This window comes from Nicotiana tabacum, chromosome 13, assembly GCF_000715075.1.
Source record: "Nicotiana tabacum cultivar K326 chromosome 13, ASM71507v2, whole genome shotgun sequence".
NCBI classification, from domain to species: Eukaryota; Viridiplantae; Streptophyta; class Magnoliopsida; order Solanales; family Solanaceae; genus Nicotiana; species Nicotiana tabacum.
In genome coordinates, this window is record NC_134092.1 from 59,450,686 (window position 1) to 59,475,013 (window position 24,328).

The following is a 24,328-nucleotide window of genomic DNA, read 5'->3' on the forward strand; positions in this document are numbered from 1 at the left end:
ACTTTTGTGACTATAAGCAAATTTAGTGTTTGCGTCGCTTGGCAAGCCATTCCTAATGGGTTATTGAAGCCAGCCCCTATTTGGCAAGCCATCCCTAATAGGTTTTGAAGACAACACTTTTGTAGGGAAACTTTCGTGCCTATAATTCAGTTTGTTTTCTTGGTAGTTTCTTACTTTATTCTTATATTGTGGCAACGAGACCAAATCAAAAAACAAGAATAAAGGGAAATCCACTGAAAATTTTCGCTCACTAAGTATTCCAGGTAATGAATTTCTTGTCAGTTACAAACCCCAAGAATGGCCAAAATTACCAGAAAAAATCACTCCAAGTTGGGAAGATAGTGAAATAACACCCAACCCCAAACCACCATTAACTCACAATACCCCAAAGTCCTAAAAGCCACTTGAACCTAAAACTTCATCAACTTATAATACCCCAAAGTCCACAAAGCCATTTATATTCAAGTTAAGCCTTTCAAGCTCTAGTCATACCCAAGATTTTCCTTCACTTTAACCTTTTGAAAAAGAGGGTATCAGACATACTCCTAAAATCCCCAAGAAAAATATAGTGCTACCCACTGGAGAAAAACTCCCAGCGAGTGATATTGAGGCAACAATGAACTGGCAATCAGAAAATGCCATATGTTAAAACAAAGTGATGAAAAATATTTGCAACACCATAAAACATGGCCCATACACAAAACAAAATGATGAACAAATTGGAAACAATTGAGAAAAAAGTGGAACAGACATCGTCTCAACATGCAGGACTAATCAAAACTCTGGAAAAAAGGTTGGCAAATTTACAATATGAGCTTTGTCCGCTAGAAACCTCACTTTTCCAATTCTTCCATAAACAAAAGAAGCCAATTTTCATCAAGGAACAGATTCAATTTTTGAGAAATGACAGCTTTGAGTCATAAAATATCTCAGGTTTTCCTTCAAAGCCTACCTTCTTCCCTATGTCATTACAAGCATACTCCCCGCCAAAATTGGACTATACCTTTTCTTCTTTTCCTACTACCTCATAGAATCCTATCTCTTTCACCCAACCTCAAAAGAAGAACATAAATTTGATATTGCAAAAATGGTTTGAGAAAAGAAAGATGTTCTTGCTACCCAGAAACAACACAAGAAAAGGTGAGATCATGGAGAAAGTTCAAAAGGGGCCAACCCCGAAAATTTGATGATTTCGAATCAGAAAGCTCCAGACCTTTTTGTCTCATAACCAAGAAATAAGATAGAAGAAGGGGATACCACATGGTCTAAATCTCAAAATTCATCAGATAATGATTCTATGAAAGTTAGCTTTCAATCAATCAATGACTCCACAACCAACTCTTCCGAAGAGGACTACCCACCGATATTTGTGAACCAACCATATGAACCAAAAAATATCTGAGATAGATGAGGATCAAGAAAGCGTGACAAATAAACCAATCCCAGAAAGGAGACAGGAACCAGTGGCGTCAAAAGCAGTTGGAGCTAATTTAAACAATTTTACCTTGGATGACATCAAGGTTTCAAAATGGCCTCAAAGGATCCAAGACTTCTATAATTGGATGATAACCAAAATTTTGGTGGAACGAGAAAAGTATATCATCCTTCTAGAACTCACTTTACGATTCTCAGGAATCCTCAAAGATTGGTGAAACTCACTTGAGATTCAAGATAAAAATACTTTTCTTACTTCCCAAGATTTTTCCTTGAACATAAGAATCCTACATGAAGTTTTCTCTGGAGATACTAGCCAAAGACAAGAAAAGATGCTAAGACAACTCTTCGAGATGTAGTGTGTGTCATTTGAATTAAATGACATTGACAAGTATTTTCAAAAAATGGCAAAGATATGCTTTGAGATAGGCAGAGACATCAACCTAAAGCAAGTTTTTGTCTCCTCCCTTCCCAAATATTTAGCAGGATGAACCATGACCATCATTGAAGAGAAGTTCCAGTCAATAACAGTACCACAAGTTGGCTACATCAGGCAAGCAATTTTCGTCGCACTTGAGGATATTTGTACAAAGTGCTCTACCCTACAACAAATTATCAAATACAATCTGGCGCTTGACAAAGCATGTCGCAGATCCGATCTAATCACTGGATCGGGATCTTCCTGCTATACACCTTGACGACGAAAAGGATTCAGGAAGTTCAAATGGCCAAGAATTCTAGTTGGAAGGACAAAGTCCAGGAAACACATAAAATATTTCAGAAGAAGAAAGCCAGAGAATTTTCAGAAAAAGAAGCGGTGCTTTATTTGCAACAAGATTAGACATTTTGCAAGAAACTTTTGTCCCCAATCACGGAGATCTATCAATCTTCTTGCAGAAATTGAAAATTACACTGGTATACATCTCGGAGAAGAAGAGGACCTCGAATGCATATTCTCTACGGATGATAAATCCACTGAAGAAACTTTGTTTTCTCTTGATATATACGAAGATTATGGTGATGACCACTACCAAATTATAGAACCGGCAGCCAAAGCCTAAGAAGAGATTGATGCTCTCATAGTCATCCCTCAGGTAGAACTCAAAGTTTATCCAACTAAATGGGATAAACCATCTTAGGTCATTGCTTTTATTGACACCAGAGTTGCTTGTTCACTCATGAATCCAGTTGTTCTCCCAGAAGATCAATGGGTGTCGCATTTTAAGGATTTCAATATTGCATCAAATGGGATCCTGACTACCACATTCATCACAAAGCACCCGATTACAATTGAGTTTTTTCCATGATTGAAATACAAAACCAAGCTAATAGGGTTTGATGTATTAGGAAAAGGCCATATTGTTGGATTCGACATTTTCAGACAACTACGAGATAGCTCCAGATCAGGGCTAACGGGATAACCTTTAAGAAGTAGTTCAAACCTTATTATGAGATTCCTAGGCTATTCCAAATTACCAACGACGAACAAATCAAGGAAATTAAACAACATCTCATTGAGCTTTCATGTGTGGAATCCCACAAGCATTTTATGAAGAAAGGAAAAAGCCCTTTTATGGAAGAACGAACAGTGTTTATCAAACTCCCTTTCAAGAAGAATAAAAAAATTAATCCAACAAAATTCAGTCATTCGGGTATGAACCCAAATCATCTTTAGCTTGAGAAGAAGGAGTGCGAAGAACTCTTAGAATTAGATTTGATATACCATCAGAATCACAATGGGCATTTTATGTCAACAAAAGAGCTGAACAAACAAGAGGAAAACTCAGGTTAGTTATTAACTATCATCCTCTTAAGCACTTCCTCCAAGATGATAAATTTCCTATCCCAAATAAACTCACCCTTTTCTCCCACTTAGCTAAAGCAAATATTTTTCCAAACAATGATATCTCATCCTCTTGTATCACAAATAGTTTTGTCTTTGGTTCCCACTGTGGAAATAGTCAGGGATGACACACTTCCCTCTAATGGTGTTACTGTACACACACCCAAAGTAGCTCCCATTATGTAATATGTTTATGTTTTAATGCAATATCGTCTTTTATTACCAAAAAACAAAAACGGAATTTTGTCTCCCCAGTCATCATTTCTAATGGAAAGTCATGCTCTTTGGATTAAAAATTGCACCCTCCTTATTCCAAAAAGTCATTATAAAAATATTATAGCCCATCCTCCATACCTCTTTGGTTTACATTGATGGCATCCTATTATTTAGTGATACACTAGAGGAACATATCAACTTACTCCATCTATTTGAGGCACTGGTAACATGGTATGGAATTATGCTTTCGTCAAAAAAGATGGTTCATGTCCAAACGGAGATTGATTTTCTCGGAATGCATGTTGTCCAAGGAGTGGTATCACATTTTTTCCAAGGAGCATACGGCCCAGGACTACATATATGTTTGGAACTACTGAAATTTCCAGATACAAGCCTAATCCAATAGTTCTTGGGTGTAGTAAATTATGTAAGATATTTTATCCCAAACATCTCTATATATATTTCTCCACTCACAAAGATGTTCAAGCAAGGTGCCCCGTCAAGGGGGAAGGAATAAGATGAAGCAGTCAAGAAAATAAAAGATATATCCAAAGGAGCCAAGTCTCTCCATATACCCTCAAAGGGTAAGAAAATATTACAAACCGATGCCAACAATAAATATTGGAGTGTAGTTCTATTTGAAAAAAAATATGGCCAGAGAAAAATATGTGGATATGCAAGAGAAAAGTTCAAAGAGGCCGAGCACCATTATCATTCCACATTCAAGAAAATTCTTACAGTAAAAAAAGAGACTAAAAAATTTAATTTTTTCCTGATTCATACAAAATTTCTTATAGAAATGGAAATGAAGGCCTTCCCAAAGATGATCCAGATGAATGCAAAAATTATTCCCAATCCTCGTATCCTTTGGTGGGCCCAATGGTTCTCTCCTTACAAGTTCCATGTCAAGAACTTAAAAGGAAAGAGTAATGTTCTCGTATATTTTCTATCTCGACTAGAAGAATTTAGAGATTTTCACTAGAGAAGATGAAGTCAAGACAAAAGCCAACCAGCCAGATCATCATGTTTTCAAATGTACAAGGAACCAGTTTATTAAAGGCGACGGATCAACCACCAGAGTTGTTCCACCTAATAGATCCCTTTGATTCCATCCATTATAATGGAAAGAAGAACTTATTACAAGCTCCAGGTTTTTCGGCAACATGGAGGATCCATTCTTAAGACTTACGGGGTCAATCCAAAATATCCATTATGCCATATATTCATAGCACAAGCCAGGGGTTTTCCCCAAGAACTTTTATAGTTTTTCTTGTACTTATGCCATTAGTATTATATTTTCATGGAATTCAAGTATAATGTGTTCAAGGATTTTGATAACATTGAACCTGATCTTAAAGTTTTTCTATTATAGTTCAAGCCTCGAAGATATTGGATAAAATATTTCAATGATTCCTACAAAGTAAAGATATTCATGTTCCATAGGCTAGTGAAGATTATTAACGGAAAGGTCCAGGCGCAAGCAAAAGTATCATTCTGGTGAAAATTTTCCGTGTCCATTTTATCCATGAAAGAAGAATACAGTCAAGAACAAAGAATTATCTTCCAGCAACATAAGTATATCCCAAGAGAAATATGACTAAAAGAATGGGAGAGCTGGAATTATACAAGCATTCATCCTCACTAGGAACGGGTCCGAGAAGTAGCAAAGGAATACCAGACACCTTACGAAGTCAACCGAGAAAAAATTACTCATGACATCGCCAGGTTAAGGTTACATATTACATCTCACATTCCAAAGGAGAAAGAACAGATCTAAGCAAGATCGTCAAGCTCCGGGAGGTACTACACAAGATATTTGAAAAGAAATATAGAAGACAAGGCCAGATACGCAGCAAAATCAACGACGGATGATCATGAGGATTTTAACTCTAATCCTTGCTAATCTCACCTTAATCCCACATTACCTACCAAAACCCCCTAAAAATCATATACCCATACTAAGATAAGATTTCATATATTTCCATACTCTCTGGGGCCCACTTTCACATGCTTTCACATATTTTGTCATATATATTACCCTATGTTCACATGCTCCCACATACTTCTACATGATTTACCATATATATTGCCCCAGTTTTACATGCTTTCAGAAGCCTTTTAGTGTATATTAGTTGCTTTGGCCTAAGGTCCATCACATGTCAAAGAGGACCCACATGTAGATAGGTTTGCCATGTAAGATAGGTTTGTCTTGTAATAACCTCCTACCCCTATATAAAGGAGGTAATGTAGTAGTTGTAAGATTATCCGATAATCATTGTAAATCTTTGTGATATATTACATATGAGTTGCTTCTAAATTTCTCTCTTGTTCTTTCTTTTGAATAGATGGAAAGGTCGGTCGTTGTATGAAAATTGAGTAGGAATACTCTAAGAAAGTTAACTTGTTATAATACGAATGTTTTTTGAGTTATACTCCATCTGTTCCAGTTTATGTGAACCTATTTTCTTTTTGGTCCGTTCCAAAAAGAATGACCCCTTTCTAAATTTGGAAATAATTTTGCTTAAACTTACAATTCTATCCTTAATGAGAAACTTTTATAACCAGACAAATACTTTTCTTAGACACCGTGTCCAGTCAAACAGGTTCACATAAATTAGAACGGAGGGAGTAACAGCTAAAGTTGGTTATAGTAGAAAAGTTTTCTGAGTTGTGTAGCTTGGCAAACTATTCCTAAAGCGTTGTTGAAGTCAACCCCTTTGTAAGAAAACTTTTGCGACTATAAATAAATTTATTGTTTGCGTAGATATGCAAGCCATCCCTAATGAGTTGTTGAAACTAGCCCCTATTTGGAAAGAAGTCCTTAATGGGTTGTGAAGCCTTTGGCAAGCCATCTCTTTTGTAGGAAAATTTTCGTGTCTGTAATTAAGTTAGCTTTCTTGGAGATTCTTATGTTGTTCTTATACTCTGGTAACAGAGCCAGACCATCCTTTTGGGGGAAGGAACAGTTTACTAAATATATTTGAGTCATTTCCATCATCATCTTCCCTTGCAAAGATGAATATGTCCCTCTCTATATAAAATCTTGTCCAAAAAAATATGATTACCTATATGAATTATATATCTTACCAAATGAACAAAAAGTATCTTCCACCTTACCCCTCCAAAAAATCATTTGCCCTAGGATCCCAAATTTGTTCCTTAATCCAACACAGACCAAAAGGAGTGAAGGAATATGTTGTTGCCTCAAAACTTGACCAGCATCCTATTCTTGCAACTAGGGAAAAATAATTCATAACCCTTCAAATCCCAGATGATTTTCCCAGACAATGGAAAAATCATTGTTTTACCCATATCTATTTTGGTGTTATCCAGATTGCTTTAACATATCATGAAAGAAAAGATCAATCTGTTGTTGTTCGCCTTTCTCTTCTGGATACAAGATACTATGAGTATCAACATGCAAATCTGGGTACTGCATAAGTTACCTTAAATGTTGGAACGATATTTATAACCATATTTCTAAATTTCAACATGTTCCTCTACGATCCATACTAAATGGAAGCATTAAAATCCAAATCCAGGGAGCCAGACAAGCCAGAGATGCTATCCAAGTCACTCTTCATCATCAAATGGCGTAGCGGGTCTAAAATCATGCCATGAATCTTTGTCTTTTCGGAGGAGAAAATACTTTGCTCTTAAATATAGATGTTATCAAAGTAGACACCATGTGCACTCAAATACCCAAACAAATCTCCAGAGATGAGCTTGTCAAAATCCTTCCTGATTCCTGGATCACAAATTATGAAAAGTTAAGAGAACCAGAGCAATCTTTGCAGTCTGGTGAGCCAACTTTTACCAAAAAAAATGATAAAACCGCTTTCATAAGCTTTGACCATTCTCATCTTAAAAAATCCAATAAAATCATATTTTTCTGCCAAATGTTTCAACCCAAACATAGAGACCTTGAAGCAAAACCTTTCTGGAATATACAAACTATCATGGAAGAACATGATTAGATCAAGCATTTCAATAAAGAAGGAAAAGGAGTTTGGTGGTTCAAATGCTCTTTTACAGCACACTGCCCATGGGATCTTGGTTGCGGCTGCCAAGATTGTTTTGAAGACCCGATTCGAGAATTTGATGAGTACTACTTGCATCATTGTAATAGATACGGTAGTCAAAACCCCAAACTTCTTCTTAAAATTTTATATTTTGGATGTTAATAATTCATCTAGATTCTTGAAATAATACCAAAAATAATTAGAAATTACTTACCCACAAAGTAGTGATAAAACTCTCCTCAAAAATTGCACCTTCCCGAGCTCCAACACTTTGTGAGAAAAAATGACTAAATTTCGAAACAAGTTAAAAATAATATAGCAAATGTCTCAACCCAAATCAGATGCTAGATGATCCTGAAACTCACCTTTGATGAGAATCCCAACATAAGCTTTACGAGATTCCACCCAAGATAGCCTTATGAATCAACCAATTTGACCTTAAAATGAAAGAGACATGATATTTTGAAATTTTAAAAGGAAGTCTTAAATTTATGGACGAACTCTGGCACATAACCAGTATTTTTGGAATTTTGGCACCGGAAAATTCAGCAATTGCAAAATCTTAGTTTAAGCACTCGAAACTCATCCGGAATATCGAATATATATACATACGAAACTGCTCTCGCACTCAAAACATCGAAAAGAGGTCGTCTTGATACGATATTGAACGTGGTCAAACTCCAAATCATTAACTTAACTACTCTCTTGACCAATGATCGAAAACACACCTGAGTCCCTCGAGACCCCATCCAATCATACTAACAAATATAAATACATTATCCAAACTTATCCAAAGGCTCGAAGCAGGACAAATAATATCAAATCATTCTCTTAAGTTTCAAAAATCTCAATTTTCCCAAACGCATCTGAATCATACTTAGACATTTATCAAACTTTGCACACAAGTTCCAATCGACTAAATAAACTTTTCCGAGGTCTCAAAATAACAATAAGAGTGTGACTATACCGAAGTCAACTCCTAATCAAATCTATGAGTCCTCCAATTCTTCAAATTGCTGACTTTCGACAAATAAAGCCAAAACCTTCTAGGAACCCCAAATCGAAATTCGAATATATGCCCAAGTCTAAAATAGCCATATGAACCTATTGAAACTATCAAATCTCAATTCCGAGGTCGTTTACTCAAAAGTCAAACCTTGATCAACTCTTTCAACTTTAAGCTTCCAAATTGAGAATTACTCTTCCAAATCTATCCTGAACCTCTCGAAAATTAAAATCAACCATACACGCAAGTCATAATAAATCATATAGAGCTACCCAAAGTCTCAAAATGCCAAACTGAATGATAAATGTATTTTGTTGCATATTGAGAAAATGGAGATGTAAGTGAAATATTAACATTTTGATTGTCATCAGAAAATTTCTTAGAGGCATCAAATTAAATGAGGTTGATATTTGGAAGAACACTACGATGTGCAACAGTCACATTAGCAATGAGCTTTTGCAATTCATCATTCTTCTTCGTAGTTATAATTAGTAGATGCCTTGGAATAATTTTTCCCTTGTTATCACGAGCCGCATTCTTAGTTACTTTCAATTTCTATAACATTTTATTACCAATTAAACTCACTGAATAGTTGTTTGCTGGGTTGGTTTTGCTCTCTACCTTCTCACGGTGGGATGGAAACAAGAGAGGTCAACTGGAGTGGAAGCCAAAGGACGGGGCCGAGAATTCGTGATCGATCCGAAGAACCACTCCCAGATACGATTCTGCTCCCCCTTCGTAGCGCTTTGACCCCGGGCTTCCCTTTCATTACTTCTTTTAGAAAAGATCATCAGAGAGGAGACAACCCGCTCAAAAGACTCCAATAATACAACCAAGACAATCAAAGATAGCCGGCGGGGGCGCGACTTATGTCCGTGGCCCTATACCCGACCATGTCGAGGTGTGAAACCAAGAGAGCCATCGCAACCATTGATCTACCCATTGGCCTAGAAGAGTGCGCTCCTCTATCTCTCGTTCACCATCGACACCAGCTCATCTGGAAAGAGCCCTATCTCCTTAGGCTTTAATCTTCGCCTTCAAATAGGGATTGAGAGGCTTTCCCCTACAACCGATTTTAGAAAATTATATCCACACCACTATTTGCAAATCTCACCTCTAACACAAATCAGACTATCAAGGTTTAAATTTTTTTCTTAAAAAATATAAATACTGGCGTTGTTTTTAAAAAACTATAACCAACCTTCTCTCATGTATTAGAGAACTAAAAGGACTAGCCCGGTGCACTAAACTCCCGCTATGCGCGGGATCCGAGGAAAGACCGGACCACAAGGGTATATTGTATGCAGCCTTACGCTATATTTCTGCAAAAGGCTATTTTCATGGCTTGAACCCGCGACCTCCTGGTCACATGACAGCAACTTTACCGGTTACGCCAAAGTTCCCTTTCATGCTAGAGAACTAATCGAAACGAATCAATAATCAACTAATTTATATAATACTGACACAATATCTTCTTGATATTCCTATCTTGACAAATTACTATATCCCCAATAATCACCAACTATATAGTAACAAAGTGAAGAACTCAAAAAAATCTAAATTAGCTAACCTCCAAACACAATTCCCATTTCATTTCTTCAAAAATGCAAAACAAATTGAAGAACAGAGAAAGATTTGAACAAATTTCGGTAAATAATTGAAGCTAGCTAAACATGGGAATATTTTCATGTCATTTTCTTCACAAATACTTCACAAATCTAAAAGATTAGTTGAAACCGACTAAAATTAAAACTAAAACAATTAAGGCTGAAAAATTTATCATTTCCATTTTCTTCTCGAACAAAAATAAAACTAAATAAAATTAATTTAAACAAAGTCAAAAAAGTGTACTTTTCTGACCCTGAAACAAATTGATCAAAACCGACTTGAGGGAAAAAAGATCCTCCCCCCCTAAAAACGAGTTCATAATACTAAATAAATTATCTACTCAATTGAGAAGTCTAATTTTAAAACACATAAACAAAAATAACCAACCAAAAAGAGAATTTCTTAAAAAATAAAAATAAAAATAAAAGCAAAAAGGAATGGAGAAAAAAATAAATTAAATAAATATTCTGGCACGTCACCTCTCCTAAAACAATACTACGTACAGAGACATGAGGGCAATTGTCTTGAATTCAAGCTGCCGCTCAACATAGAAGTGGTTGACCGCAATTAATCTTCCCAACCATAGTTAAACTTCTGTAGAAAGAGATATTTTCCTCCTCTGTAGTCAGCTTTGTCGTATCATTTGCAATTTGCAAACCGGATAGGTTTTTGTTAGTTGTTAATAAGATGTCACTCATAAAAGACCTCCTTGATTTCTTCTTCTTACCTTTCTCCTTGTCGTTATCCTCCTCAACGTCCTAAAAATCACCCTCTTATTGTCTTGTATGTATGCAACATCTTTGTCACTAATTTCCTTCTTAAATGTCTTCCAATCCGGAGATGAAGGATTCTCCTTTCTTCCAAGTACACTCCAACTACATGTTAGTTGGTTTCAATTACAAATACAAATAGATAAAGATGATTTAATCATAAAAAGAGATAAAACTACTAAAAAGAATGAAATAATGGAGAGACGAACGCAGCACCTGCAACCGAAAACCAACTCATATCAAAAGTGCAAAAAAAAACATAAGAAAAATTCATTACATGTCGAACCCTGACCAAATTGGAGGATTTCACAGAGAAAGATAGCACCTATCACCATCTTACACTAACCGGTAGGTATTATCCTAGTTCCTAGTCCTCCAAGAAGAGAGAAGATGAATGAATTTGATGTTTGTCATGGCAAGTGGTCTTGATGCTAAATGTTTGCAGGTTGGAATGTATATCATAAGAAGAGAGGAAAAGGTATATGAAACAGTTATAGGAAGAAAGAAAGATGCTACCATAAGAATTAATGCAGCAGAAATTGGGTGTCATTTCAGTTTCTTTTTTTCTTTTAATGCAGCAGAAAATAGAAGAAACAGCATATCTAACCGTAACCTTACAGGAAAAGAGTTGGAAGTGTCATTTCAGTTTTTTTTTTTTTTTTGATGTAGCAAATAAATGGCAGAAATGAGAAGAAAAAGCTAAAATTTTAGGGGGACAAAAAAGATAGATATGAATCTTGGATTAAGAGAAGTGTCATGACAACACTTATTGGTCATATATATATAGAGAGAGATTGTTCCATCCCTTCCCTTTTGTCTTCTTCGTTTCACTCACCACCGTCGTCAGCCATCTTCTTCATCTGTCGGCCGCTATTACCACTACAATCACCATAACTCAGGTTTGTGAAGAACCCTAATTGAATTTAGCTTGGCTTTAGCTAACTCATCTGGATGTGAGCATGTTGAGAAACATGAAAGTAAAGAAGGGGAATCTTGGCGTAACTGGTAAAATTATTGTAAGTGACCACGAGGTCACGGGTTCAAGCCGTGAAAACAATCTCTTGTAGAAATGCAGGTCAAGACTACGTATAATGGACCCTTGTGGTCAGGCCCTTCCCTGGACCCCGCGCATAGCGGGAGCTTAATGCACCGGGCTGCCTTTTAGACATGAAAATACAATCAAAATTTGACAGCTTGCTACATTGGCAGACTAACAAATTTTACTTTTGCAATCAAATCTCAATAGCCGCAACAATCTTTATTTTACTATATTAATTTATAACTTTTAATCCTGAACCCTAGCAAAAGAAAGTATAATATCATTCAGAAATCCACCTAAAACAACTTAAGAAGCTTTACGGACTAAATCTTATTACTTATTTAATTAGAATGCTGGGCTACTGGTGAAATCAGTAGCCGTGATGGTGGTGGAACTGTGGGTGACATTATCTGATTGGGATGGTCTGCGCGATGATGGTGAAAGGGTGAAGGGATGTTTGATTGGGGTGATTTCACTGTGGTGGAGGAATCACAATGGTGGTGGTGATTTCAAAAATCATGATGCGTTGTTACTGGACCACGTAGTAAATGTAAATTGAACAGTCAACATAAGATTTGAAATTAAACTCGAAAATGGACATGGAGAATCAACTCAAATTATGGACACATTTGATTGTTATATGTACACTTGACACAATTAGTTGTTGTCATACTTTCAGCAGAAAAGTATAATGAAACAAAGTCAATACTCATTCCACCCAATTTATGTCCAAATCCTTGAGTTTCATGAGCCATTTTTGTGCATCTTGTGCAACAAAAGGTTTAGACGATGTTGTTTCACAATTAACATCATTAGCTAACACTTCAACTTTCGTCTCCTTGGCAAGGTTTGCTTGTCTGTTAGGATGCCTTACCTTAAGTGACAGAAGACGCGAAACTTCATGAAGGCCACCCCATTTTTCTAATGCACGAGCAATATCATAGCGACCTGTAGGAGATAACTTGAAACAATCAGAACCATTTGCGAGGTAAAGAACCACCACAACTCTACGCCTCATAAACATTATGTCAAGTGGCACCCAGATGGAATCCACATATCTGATTGTCCCAAGTGTCAACCACCATTGTGGCCCGGGACTATAGAACTTCCTCAAGATGAGTTACACTTTCAAAACACGTTGTAACGCAGGAACCCTATGAAGTTTGGTACCCATCAAAGTTACAGAGCATTGGAGCTTGATAAATACGTAGTACTATAAACGTAAACCCTCTTATTTGCTGATATTTTAAATTTCTCAGATTCAAATAACTAAATCAAATTTTCTTAAGCAAAGCTCAACAGTTAGCAAAGCCTGATGTTTTAAACTTTTTGTTTACCATTGATTCTTAAACCATCTTTCAGTTTGAACATTGCTGAAGTTGTGTGGCACTAAGCTAACTATGAATTTTGGTACTCGTCAATATTACACAGCTGCAAGTAACCATCATAGGTCTAAAACAAATATACGTATGAATGGAGTGTTTCTTCATGACTACCATCTGTCGCACTAAGTAAAGTATAATATTACCCCTGCAGAGGAAAGATTCAATCATTGCACCTTTATGAACAAAACTAGTTGATATTATTGGACTTCTTACAGTGGACAGTATCCTCCACTTTTATTTCACTTATTTCTTCCATTTTTGTAGGGCAGTGGGTGGAGCGGATGAGTCAATTATACCAAAACAGGAATAAAATCCTGTAATCAAGTTCCATACCTGCACGTTCGAAGGATTTTCTACTGGGCATATATGATGGATCCATTCCCCAATTCGTCTGGAAGCGACTGATCTGAGAAGTTGCAGTTGCGGATTAATTTCCAAACTTGATCAAAATAATCAAAAAAATATGAAATGCAACAAAAAAGGTGGTAAACTTTCTTAAAGAGTGAAACTCAATTATTTTCCCCATTGATCAGTATCTTATGATGTTTTCTGCTTTTGCATGTATTCACAGTTTATGCAAGAAATCAGAAGTTATAATTAGTACGAAGAACTGATATCTAACCTCCTCTTGTAAATTTTCCAAGCTATCCCAGTAACCTTTCGGTTTGCGGTGTTTGTAAGCAAGAGAGAGATTCATCAATGAAGCAATTCTTCTAAAACCTCCCATGCGTGTAATCGCCTTCTCAATGTCCACTCTTCCATGATTCCTGAGTTGCTTTCTCATAGGCATAAATCCTTCCTGTCCATGTTCAGAGATAAAAGCCAAGAGCTCAGCTTTGAGAACTTCAATATCCCTCTGCAGCCCTGGAACTTTCGGCCTTCGTCGAGGTGAATATAAACTACAACTGTCTGAATTCTGCGCAGCTGGCCTATCATAATAAACAGATGAATCCTTGATTGATGAACTAACCGATGCCTCTCTACACGCATCATGGTTAAATTTCTCAAGAGGTTTCTCAGTTTCTCTTTTCTCAATGTGATCACGGATTGCACATAAGTTAGAGGGAAGGTCCTCATATATGACCTGAAAATGTCACAAACTGCTGAAAGTCCAGTGAATCAATGTAATAATACGATAGAATATAGGGAAATTTTCAAAGACCTCTCCTCGGGTTTTGCTTCGTAATACTAACCTCCCTTGTAGTTTGCAGTATTACGCTTACCTCCCTTGTAGTTTGCAGTATTACGCTTACCTCCCTTAGTTTGATTTCTCCTTAACAATTATATTAATCTATTTCCTATGAATGGGAAAAAACTATAATCTGACTGATTTTCCCTTCATAATTTTATGCTCCTCTGATTAATTTATTTTAATGAATATCTTCTTTACAAGTCCCGGTAGAATAAGAAAAGAGAAATACCGTAAGCATGAAAGTTCTCTTCCGTTTTCTCTGCAAATCGACAGTTTGCTGTTTTCGTGTTCCTCTTCAGCCTTCTCATCATCTTCTGTAAATGCAGTCATTCTTCACTCATCATTTTTTCAGCAGCAGAAGGCACATGAAGGTTCTAATTCGTAATATTTCCTGCAGATTTATTGTCTTTGCTTATGTGAATTAGGTATTTTATTACCCTATAAGTTACATGTCAAGACAAGCTATAAGTTGCATATCATATAATTAGTTTCTCAAGGTTTGCGGTTTGCCCTATAAGTAGCATATCATTTAAACCTGACAAGCCAAGCAAGCTCTTTTCAACTTTCAATTGGCGGTTTTTATGGGATATAAAATGCAATGTCTCTCAAAGAAAAGGCCAACATCCTCTTTGGGGTTTGTTTTCATGCTTGTTCAGACTACTGCAGTAAATTGCAAACCTTTGCAGAAAGGAGATCATTCAGATGGAACTGCTCAACCAGGGAGAGAATCTAGATGCGATGAGCAAGCACACACAGAGTATAGGATTTAGCTATGAACTAGGTGCATGATGAAGTACAAAATCAACAAACTACCGTGTTCTCTCCCGGTGATTTGTTAATGCTATTTCCCTTCTCATTAATACCCTCAGCTTCGCAACTGCTACCCATTTTCGTCGTTCGGCATATATACTGGACAACAATACATTGTTACCAGAATTCCAAAGTTCATGCTTAATACTTAAGTGCACATTCAGCAAGATCCATTTCCCCTTAAGTGTAACAAGTGCTAATCAACGCACCCCATATAGTAGCATTTGGTTCCAATCGGCATGGTTGTAAATTCACCAGTTATGAGCCTCCTTTAGACAACTACCACGACTTAGAAGATCAACCATGCATCAATAATGCTCAAATGTTGGCTATATACCAAGATTTGCAATCATCGAATCAAAAAATCTCCACCTCTTTGGACCAGACCTGCATGGACACAACATGCTATGACACCTACAAAAGTTGAACAATTAGGGCTCACACCTTCATCAAGCAATTGAACTCCCAACTCAGTCTTTTCTCATAAAGGGTGTGTATGGGTATGCAGGAAAATGGGGTAGCGGAAATAAAGAATAGGCATCTCATTGAGACTGCTCGTACCGTACTCATACAATCTCATGTTCCGTTGTGTTTTTGGGGGATACAATTCTCACATCTTGTTATCTTATTATTAATCGTATGTCATGCTCAGCTATCCAGAATCAAGTTCCATTCTTTGTGTTGTTTCCTCACTCACCCTTGTTCCCTCTTCCACCTCGTGTCTTAGGGAGCACATGTTTTGTTCATAACCTTACTCCAGGAAAAGATAAGTTAGCACATGTCGCACACGCTGGTCATTTTATGATCTAAAGCAGTCTTCTCGAGTCTGATTTGGTAAGTTTAGCATATCTATCCAGGAGTTTTGCATGACTCATAGTGAAGCTGATCACTCTGTGTTTTATCGGCATTCTGCTTCAAATCTCTGTACTTATCTGGTGGTTTATGTTGTTGCTATTGTTATAACCGGCAATGATCAAGATGGTTATTACTAAATTGAAGCACCATCTCTTTCAGACTAAAGATCTGGGCAGATTAAGTATTTTCTGGGTATTGAGGTCGCTCAGTCTAGCTCAGGTATTGCGATCTCACAACGGAAGTATACCTTAGACATTCTTGAAAAGACATGAATGACAGGCTATAGACCTGTTGACACTCCGATAGATCCCAATTCTAAACTTATGCTAGGACAGAGGGAGCCGCATAGCGATCCTGCAAGATATAGGCAGCTGGTTTGTAAATTAAATTACCTCACAGTGACTAGACCTGACATTTCCGTTCCTGTGAGACTGTGAGTGTTGTAAGTCAGTTTATGGATTCTCCCCGTGATAGTTATTGGGATGCAGTTGTCTGCATACTTCGGTATGTAAAATCAGCTCCAGGAAAATGATTATTGTTTGAAAATCGAGGCCATGAGCAGATCGTTGGAAACTCAGATGCTGATTGGGCAAGATCACCTTATGATAAACGTTCTACGTCTGGATATTGTGTCTTAGTAGGAGGTAATTTGGTGTCTTGGAAGAGCAAGAAACAGAATGTGGTTGCTCGGTCTAGTGCAGAAGCAGAATATCGAGCAATGGCTATGGCGACATGTGAGCTAATTTGGATCAAACAGTTGCTCAAGGAGTTGAAATTTGGTGAGATCAGCCAGATGGAACATGTGTGTGATAAGCAAGTTGCTCTTCATATTGCATCAAATCCAGTGTTCATGAGAGAACTAAACACATTGAGATTGACTATCACTTTGTCAGAGAAAAGATACTCTCGGGAGATATTGCAACAAAGTTTGTGAAGTCGAATGATCAACTTGCAAATATTTTCACCAAGTCTCTCACTGGTCCTCGTATTAGCTACATATGTAACAAGCTCGGTACATATGATTTATATGCACCAGCTTGAGGGGGAGTGTTAGAATAGTTATGTGAATATATGTAATTAGTCCTAGTCCCTTACGTAATAAGAGTAGGTCATGTGTTATGCATACACATAAATAGCGCTCATTGTAACATAGAATAACAATCAATAATATTTTCTCTCGTGCTTTCTCACATATATCATCTTAGTCCAAATGTGTGTGCATGCATGAGAATATCATCTATTCCGTCTCTGCTTCCTTGATTAATATCAACTCAAGATTTGCTTTGTACTATGTATAGTTATAAATAGGGCTCATTGTATTATAATTAATTGATCAATATAGATTTTCTCCCGTGCATTCTCACATGGTATCAGAGCATCAGTGAGAAAAGATCGTTGTGCGTCATTCCAGCGACATCCGGAAAGAAAGAACTCAGTCACCGTGCGATTTTCCGGTGACCTAAGTGACTGTTTGCGTCAAAATCACTAATTATCAGTGTTGTGCAAAATCCAACACCACCACAAGGTTCCCAAGAGAGGCGACCAAACCCCAGAAAGATTCTCCTCAAAAGAACCACGCACGCGCCCCCACGCGCCTGTCGGAGATCTGCCGCCGGCAACGCGTCTGTCCCACGCGTCGGCGCATGAGGACTGTTCCGGCCAGAATTTGAAAAAGGTTCTGTTGGACAGTGTCATCGCCTTGCAATTCTGAGCCTACTCATCCAATTTAAACCAAATTTCGACCACTTTTATATTTTTCCGACGTGAACAGTGATTTCAAGAAAATTTTCTGATTTTTCTGGCGTGAATAGTAATTTCCAGAAGGGTTTTCGATTTTTCCGACGTGAACATTATAATGTCATTCGTATCAGAAGCCTTTGACTCACAATCCGCTGGATCCAATGCATTGAATCCGATCCAAATGGTTTCTTTATCAGATTATATTGAGTTCCTTCAATACAAAGCATGTAAACAGACATCTTCAGAGATAGCTTCTGTTGTTCAAATAGGTAGTAGCGTGACTTGTGTCTCCCAATCTTCAACCTCCGAGTTTTGGGTCATTGATTCAGGTGCATCTGATCACATTTCTGGTAATAAATCTCTTTTCACTAGTATTTCATGTTCTCAATCTCTTCCAACAGTCACGATGGCCAACGGGTCTCAAACCGTGGCAACTGGAATAGGCCAAGCAAGTCCACTACCTTCCTTACATTTAGATTCAGTTCTTTATGTTCTCGGTAGTCCTTTTAATCTCATAGATGTTAGTCGCTTAGCCAAATCACTTAAATGCTCTGTTTTATTTCTTGATGACCTTGTTTTTATACAAGAACGCAGTACGAGGCGGATCATTGGTACCAAACGTGAATCAGATGGACTTTACTACCTTACCCTTGCAAAATCACATGGACTCACATCTTGTCTTCCTTCAACAACTTGTCCTGTTACTGATTCACCAGATTTATTACATAAACGGTTGGGACATCCCAGTTTGTCAAAACTTCAGAAAATGGTATCTGGTCTATCGCACTTGTCCACTCTAGAGTGTGAGTCATGTCAGCTCGGTAAGCATACCCGCTCCCGTTTCCCTCGGCGTCTTGATAATCGAGCAGAGTCACATTTTACTTTAGTCCATTCAGATGTTTGGGGTCCTAGTCAGGTCAGTTCTACCTTGGGATTCCGCTACTTTGTCAGTTTCATTGATGATTATTCCGAGTGCACTTGGATTTTTTTGATGAAAAATCGATCTGAGTTGTTTTCTATTTTCCAGACCTTCCACGCTGAAATTCAAAATCAATTTGGGATTTCTATCCGCACATTTCGTAGTGATAATACCCTAGAGTATTTGTCTTCCCCATTTCAGCAGTTTATGAACTCTCATGGGATTATTCATCAAATATCTTGTCCGTACACATCCCAACAAAATGGCAAAATGGGGTAGCTGAAAGAAAGAATAGATATAGACACATCCCAACACCTTGTATGTTGGTTGCATAGATATAGACACATCCCAACACCTTGTATGTCGGTTGAGTCTAAAGCAGTCTCCTCGAACCTGGTTTGGTAAGTTCAGCACAGTTATTCAGAAGTTTGGTATGACTCGTAGTGAAGCTGATCACTCTGTGTTTTATCGGCATTCTGCTTCAAATCTCAGTATTTATCTGGTGGTTTATGTTAATGATATTGTTATAACCGGCAATGATCGGGATGGTATTACTAAGTTGAAGCAACATCTCTTTCAGCACTTTCAGACTAAGGATCTGGGCAGATTAAAGTACTTTTTAGGTATTGAGGTCGCTCAGTCTAGCTCAGGTATTGTAATCTCACAACGGAAGTATGCCTTAGACATTCTTGAGAAGACAGGAATGACAGGCTGTAGACCTGTTGACACTCCTATGGATCCGAATTCTAAACTTCTACCAGGACAGGGGAGCCGCTTAGCGATTATGCAAGATATAGGCGGCTGGAAGGTAAATTAAATTACCTCACAGTGACTAGACTTGATATTTCCTTTCCTGTGAGTGTGGTAAGTCAGTTCTTGGATTCACCATATGATAGTCATTGGGATGCAGTTGTACGCATTCTACGATATATAAAATCAGCTCCAGGCAAAGGATTATTGTTTGAAGATCGAGGCCATGAGCAAATTGTTGGGTACTCAAATGTTGACCGGGCAGGATCACCTTCTGATAGACGTTCTACGTCTGGATATTGTGTTTTAGTAGGAGGTAATTTGGTATCTTGGAAGAGCAAGAAACAAATTGTGGTTGCTCGGTCTAGTGCAGAAGCAGAATATCGAGCAATGGTTGTGGCAACATGTGAGCTAGTTTGGATCAAACATTTGCTTAATAAGTCGAAATTTGGTGAGATCGGCAAAATGGAACTTGTGTGTGATAATCAAGTTGCCCTTCATATTGCATCAAATCCAGTGTTCCATGAGAGAACTGAACACATTGAGATTGACTGGCATTTTGTCAGAGAAAAAATACTCTTAGGAGATATTGCGACAAAGTTTGTGAAGTCGAATGATCAGCTTGCAGACATTTTCACCAAGCCCGTCACTGGTCCTCGTATTAGTTAGGGCTCATTGTATTATAATTAATTGATCAATATAGATTTTCTCCCGTGCATTCTCACATGTTATATATATATATGTGTGTGTGTGTGCGCGCGTGCGTGCGCGTGCGCGCGCTTAGTGTCCCACATTGGACAATAGGTAGTATGTATTGTGTAAAGTCTGTATATAAATAGGGCTCATTGTAAGATAAATAAGTTACGCATCTTAATAATATTTTCCCGTGCATTTACATCTCACACATCATTTCTTTTCTTTTTTTATTTCCATTTAGACGGGGTGGATCCCATACAAAGAAATCCAAATAAGGGAGGTAACTGTAATATGCAAACCACAAGGGAAAACCATAAGGGAGGTTAGTATTATGAAGCAAAACCTGAGAGGAGATCCGAAATTTTCCCTAGAATAGGTATTCGTATTAACAATATAAAATATTCTTCATAAATTCTGTCAACATTAGGTGTACCGGTATTTACGTAATATTCCTTGTTTAATAACTTTTCTTATTTAGCACTCCTTTTATAATAGTTTAGACTACCCGAAATAAGGTAACTTCATACTACAACCAATTTAATACAAGTTGGTTTTTCAGACAAAACATTTCTTGTAATCCTGGCATATGAATGTAGGAAAATAAATCTCAATGTCAACTGGATGAAGAGAGTAGCCATTGATACAAACCTCTTCCATAATTGCTTCAGAAAGAAAAGAATTCTTGTGCATTTTTGACTCCACACTGTACTTCAGTAGTGTATGATGACTGCCTAATTGCTCTAAGATCCATTTTCCTTGAAAAGAATCGAAGTCTCCTTCCACCTGCTCAAAGCTAATTTCTTGTTCTATATGTTCAGATAAGTCTAGGACGACACGTGCATGGAGTACCATGTATAGGAGACCCTTGCATCCTTCCTGGAAAGGGACAAGTAGAAGCATCACCTTATTGATTCAAGGAGTTATCCACTTACTAATACATGATAAACATATTTCATTACAATACAGAACGTATTGCATTATTTACTGTACGAGAAAGTGAGGCAGACAGAAAAATTTCTAAAGGCAAACACTAATGACTTTTGAGCACAGCATACACGCCTTCCCCCACACACAACTCAGTATATGCTTTCAATATAAAACCACCCATTTTGAGTTCCTTATTAACAGCTCGGGAGACCTAAATATTACCAAGTTTTCTAAGATTAAGTTACATGTATAGAGCAATACCACTAGCTCCTGGGCACTTTGTGTAACAGTTTAATACAAGGAACCCACAACATAAGATATACCACCATTTTAAGTTACAGGTGATGGTCTATTTTTTTAACAACATTGATGCTATTGGGAAATAAAGTTAGACCATTGGGGAAGCGTATGCACTAAGGTTAATCCAATTTGACACAACCGGACTAAATTGATGCAAACTAAAGCAACATGACTAGATTGTACAATAAGAAAGACTGGTGGATTTAACCTGGATCGACAAGTATTTGTGCTTTTTCACGGGAAGATGAACTGTTCTTTCACCATGAAAAACTTAGTACCAGAATTTCAAAGTTGGATTTGCAGTCCGGGTGCAAAGTACCTTCCACACTGTTAGATATGTTATGTATACTTAGTGTCCCACATTGGAAAATAGGTAGTGCAACGATCCGACCGGTTGTTTTGAGTATTAGAACTTCATTCACCTATTTGATGCTTCCCGTATGTTTATTTGATGTTTTATGACTTGTGAGGATAGTTGGTTTTGTTTCGGGAAGGGTTGAGAGTGAATTGGAACACTTAGTTCCATTTTGGAAAGCTTAAGTTGTAAGACTTGACCAAGGTTTGACTTTTGAGGGAACGACCTCGAAATCGGGATCTAAGGGTTCTAATAGATTCGTATGGTGATATTATTGGACATAGGCATATGTTCGGATTTGAATTTAGAGGTTCCTAGAAGGTTTTGGCTCTATTTGTTGAAAGTTGGCAATTTGAAGAATTTGAGAGTTCTTAAGATTGACTGATAGTTGACTTTTGGGTTAATGAGCTTAGATCATTGTTTTGAGACCTTGGATAAGTCTTAATGGTTGATATGAACTTGTGTGCAGACTTTGGTTGTAATCCGGAATGTCAAGTGTGATTCAGACGCATTCGGCGAAGTTGAAAAGTTGGAAAGTTAAGAGATGGATTTGATCTTCGATTCTTGGTTTGTTGTTGTTTTTTATGTTTCAAGTCTTGCGACAAGTTTACGGGAGGTATATGGACTTGTTGGAACAATTGGGCGGGGTTTCCGGGGGCCCGGGTGTGATTCGGGCTGCTGGTTTTCTAGTGCAAGGTGGTGCTTCGATCGTGGAGCTAAGTCTCGCGATCACGGAGAAGGGGGTCAGGCTGGCGACGTCTTGCACTTCGCGATTGCGGAAGGATCTATGTGATCGCGAAGAAGGAACGTGGTCGGGTTTCGCGGTCACGGGCGAGGGGATGCGATCGCGTAGGTTGGAGAGGGCTGGTCACCGCATTCGCATGGTGTGATCGCGTTCGCGAATAGGTGCGGGGGGAGGGGGGGCCTATGCCATCGCGAGGTTGAGGGTTGCGATTGCATAGAGCACTGGACAGTTGTGCTCCGCGATCGCGAGGGCCCTGTCGCGATCGCATAGTGTACTGCTGGGCAGTGTATCTAAGTTGTTATTCCAGGATTTTTGCCCATTCTCTCATATTTTGAACCCTAGACTTGGAGATGGACAATTTTTCAAGGAGATTTTGATACAAGGCAAGAGGGTAAGTGATTTCTATTCATTTGTGATTATATTTCAAGAATCTACACGGGGTTATTTTTAACCCTAAATCAAGGATTTAAAGTGTAGAAATTGAGGTTTTTGGTATGAACTTAAAGAGAATGAATTTGGGGGTTTTGAATATAAAATTGGAACCCGATTTGAAATCTAACTACATATTTAGACTTGTGGGATTATAGGTGAACAGGATCTACCCCTAGATTCGGGTTTTCGCCATGTGGGCCCAGATTGAATTTTGTTGACTTTTTGGGATTTGATTACAGATTGAAACTTTAGGGTTTGGAATTGATTCCTATGATGTTCTTTAACATTATTAAGTATTACTTGATTCAAGCCGGTTGTAGGTGAATTCTTAAGCAAAGGCCGTTTTGGAGGGTTGATTTGACTTGCTAAGGTAAGTATATTGTCTAATCTTGGTTGAGAGAATAACCATTACGATATGACCTTACTTGCTTGATAATACGTGGGAAGCGATGTATATGCAAAGTGACGAGCATATATACGGGTCCTATGTATTATTCAAGACCGAGTTAGACTTTAGGCTTTTATTATGCCTTGTTAGGTTGTGAGCCTTCCATAGTTTATGTTTTAATCAATTGTATGACTATGTGAGCTTAATTTTCATGCTAGTGATTATGTTTAGGATTACTACCTCTTAATTGGTCAAGATGGGCAATTTGTGAACTTGTTAATATATTTGATTTAGCCATAGTCATGTTATCTTAGATTGTCACGCCAAGACCATGACTTTGGCTATGACAGGATTGCCTAGATTAGGGTGGAGAGGGTCACTTGGTCATTCTACAGGTAAGATAATCACATTCCTGAAGGCTCAGCGTATGGTTGAGAAGGAGTGTCTAGCATATTTGGCTTTCATTCGGGATTCTAGTGTAGAGGTTCCTTCCATGAATGTAGTACCAGCGGTGAGAGTTCCGGAGGTGTTTCCTACGAATTTGTCGGGTATGCCACCAGATCGGGATATCGATTTTGGTATTGACTTGGTTCTGGGCACCCAGCCCATATCGATTCCACCATATCACATGGCTCCAGGCTCCAGCTGAGTTTAAGGAATTGAAGGAGTAGTTGCAAGACTTGCTTGATAAGGGATTCATTAGATCGAGTGTTACTCCTTAGGGTGCGCAGGTGTTGTTTGTAAAGAAGAAAGATGGTTCTATGAGGATATCTATTGATTACAAGCAGTTGAACAAGGTTACCATCATGAACAAGTATCTATTGCCTCGCATTGATGATTTGTTTGATCAGCTTCAGGGTGCCAGAGCTCGAAGATTGACTTGAGATCGGGTTATC

General features: G+C 37.9%; 1 protein-coding gene across 2 annotated transcripts in view; it reads right to left on the reverse strand.

Moving 5' to 3' along the window:
- Positions 1–12,532: 12,532 nt before the first annotated feature.
- Positions 12,533–24,328, reverse strand: part of LOC107820383 (uncharacterized) — a 39,528-nt gene continuing 27,732 nt past the window's right edge. The window contains exons 7-11 of one of the 2 annotated variants that reach the window (XR_012698012.1): positions 20,934–21,161; positions 14,745–14,829; positions 13,946–14,423; positions 13,657–13,729; positions 12,533–12,886 (exon numbers count right to left, since the gene is read on the reverse strand). Coding sequence is in view for 1 of the 2 variants with exons in the window: in XM_075227993.1 (XP_075084094.1) it covers positions 12,648–12,886; positions 13,657–13,729; positions 13,946–14,407; positions 20,934–21,161 (1,002 nt within the window). In the remaining variant the exon portion in view is untranslated. The remainder of the gene's footprint in view (positions 12,887–13,656; positions 13,730–13,945; positions 14,424–14,744; positions 14,830–20,933; positions 21,162–24,328) is intronic. The other variant, XM_075227993.1, reaches the window with a different exon arrangement.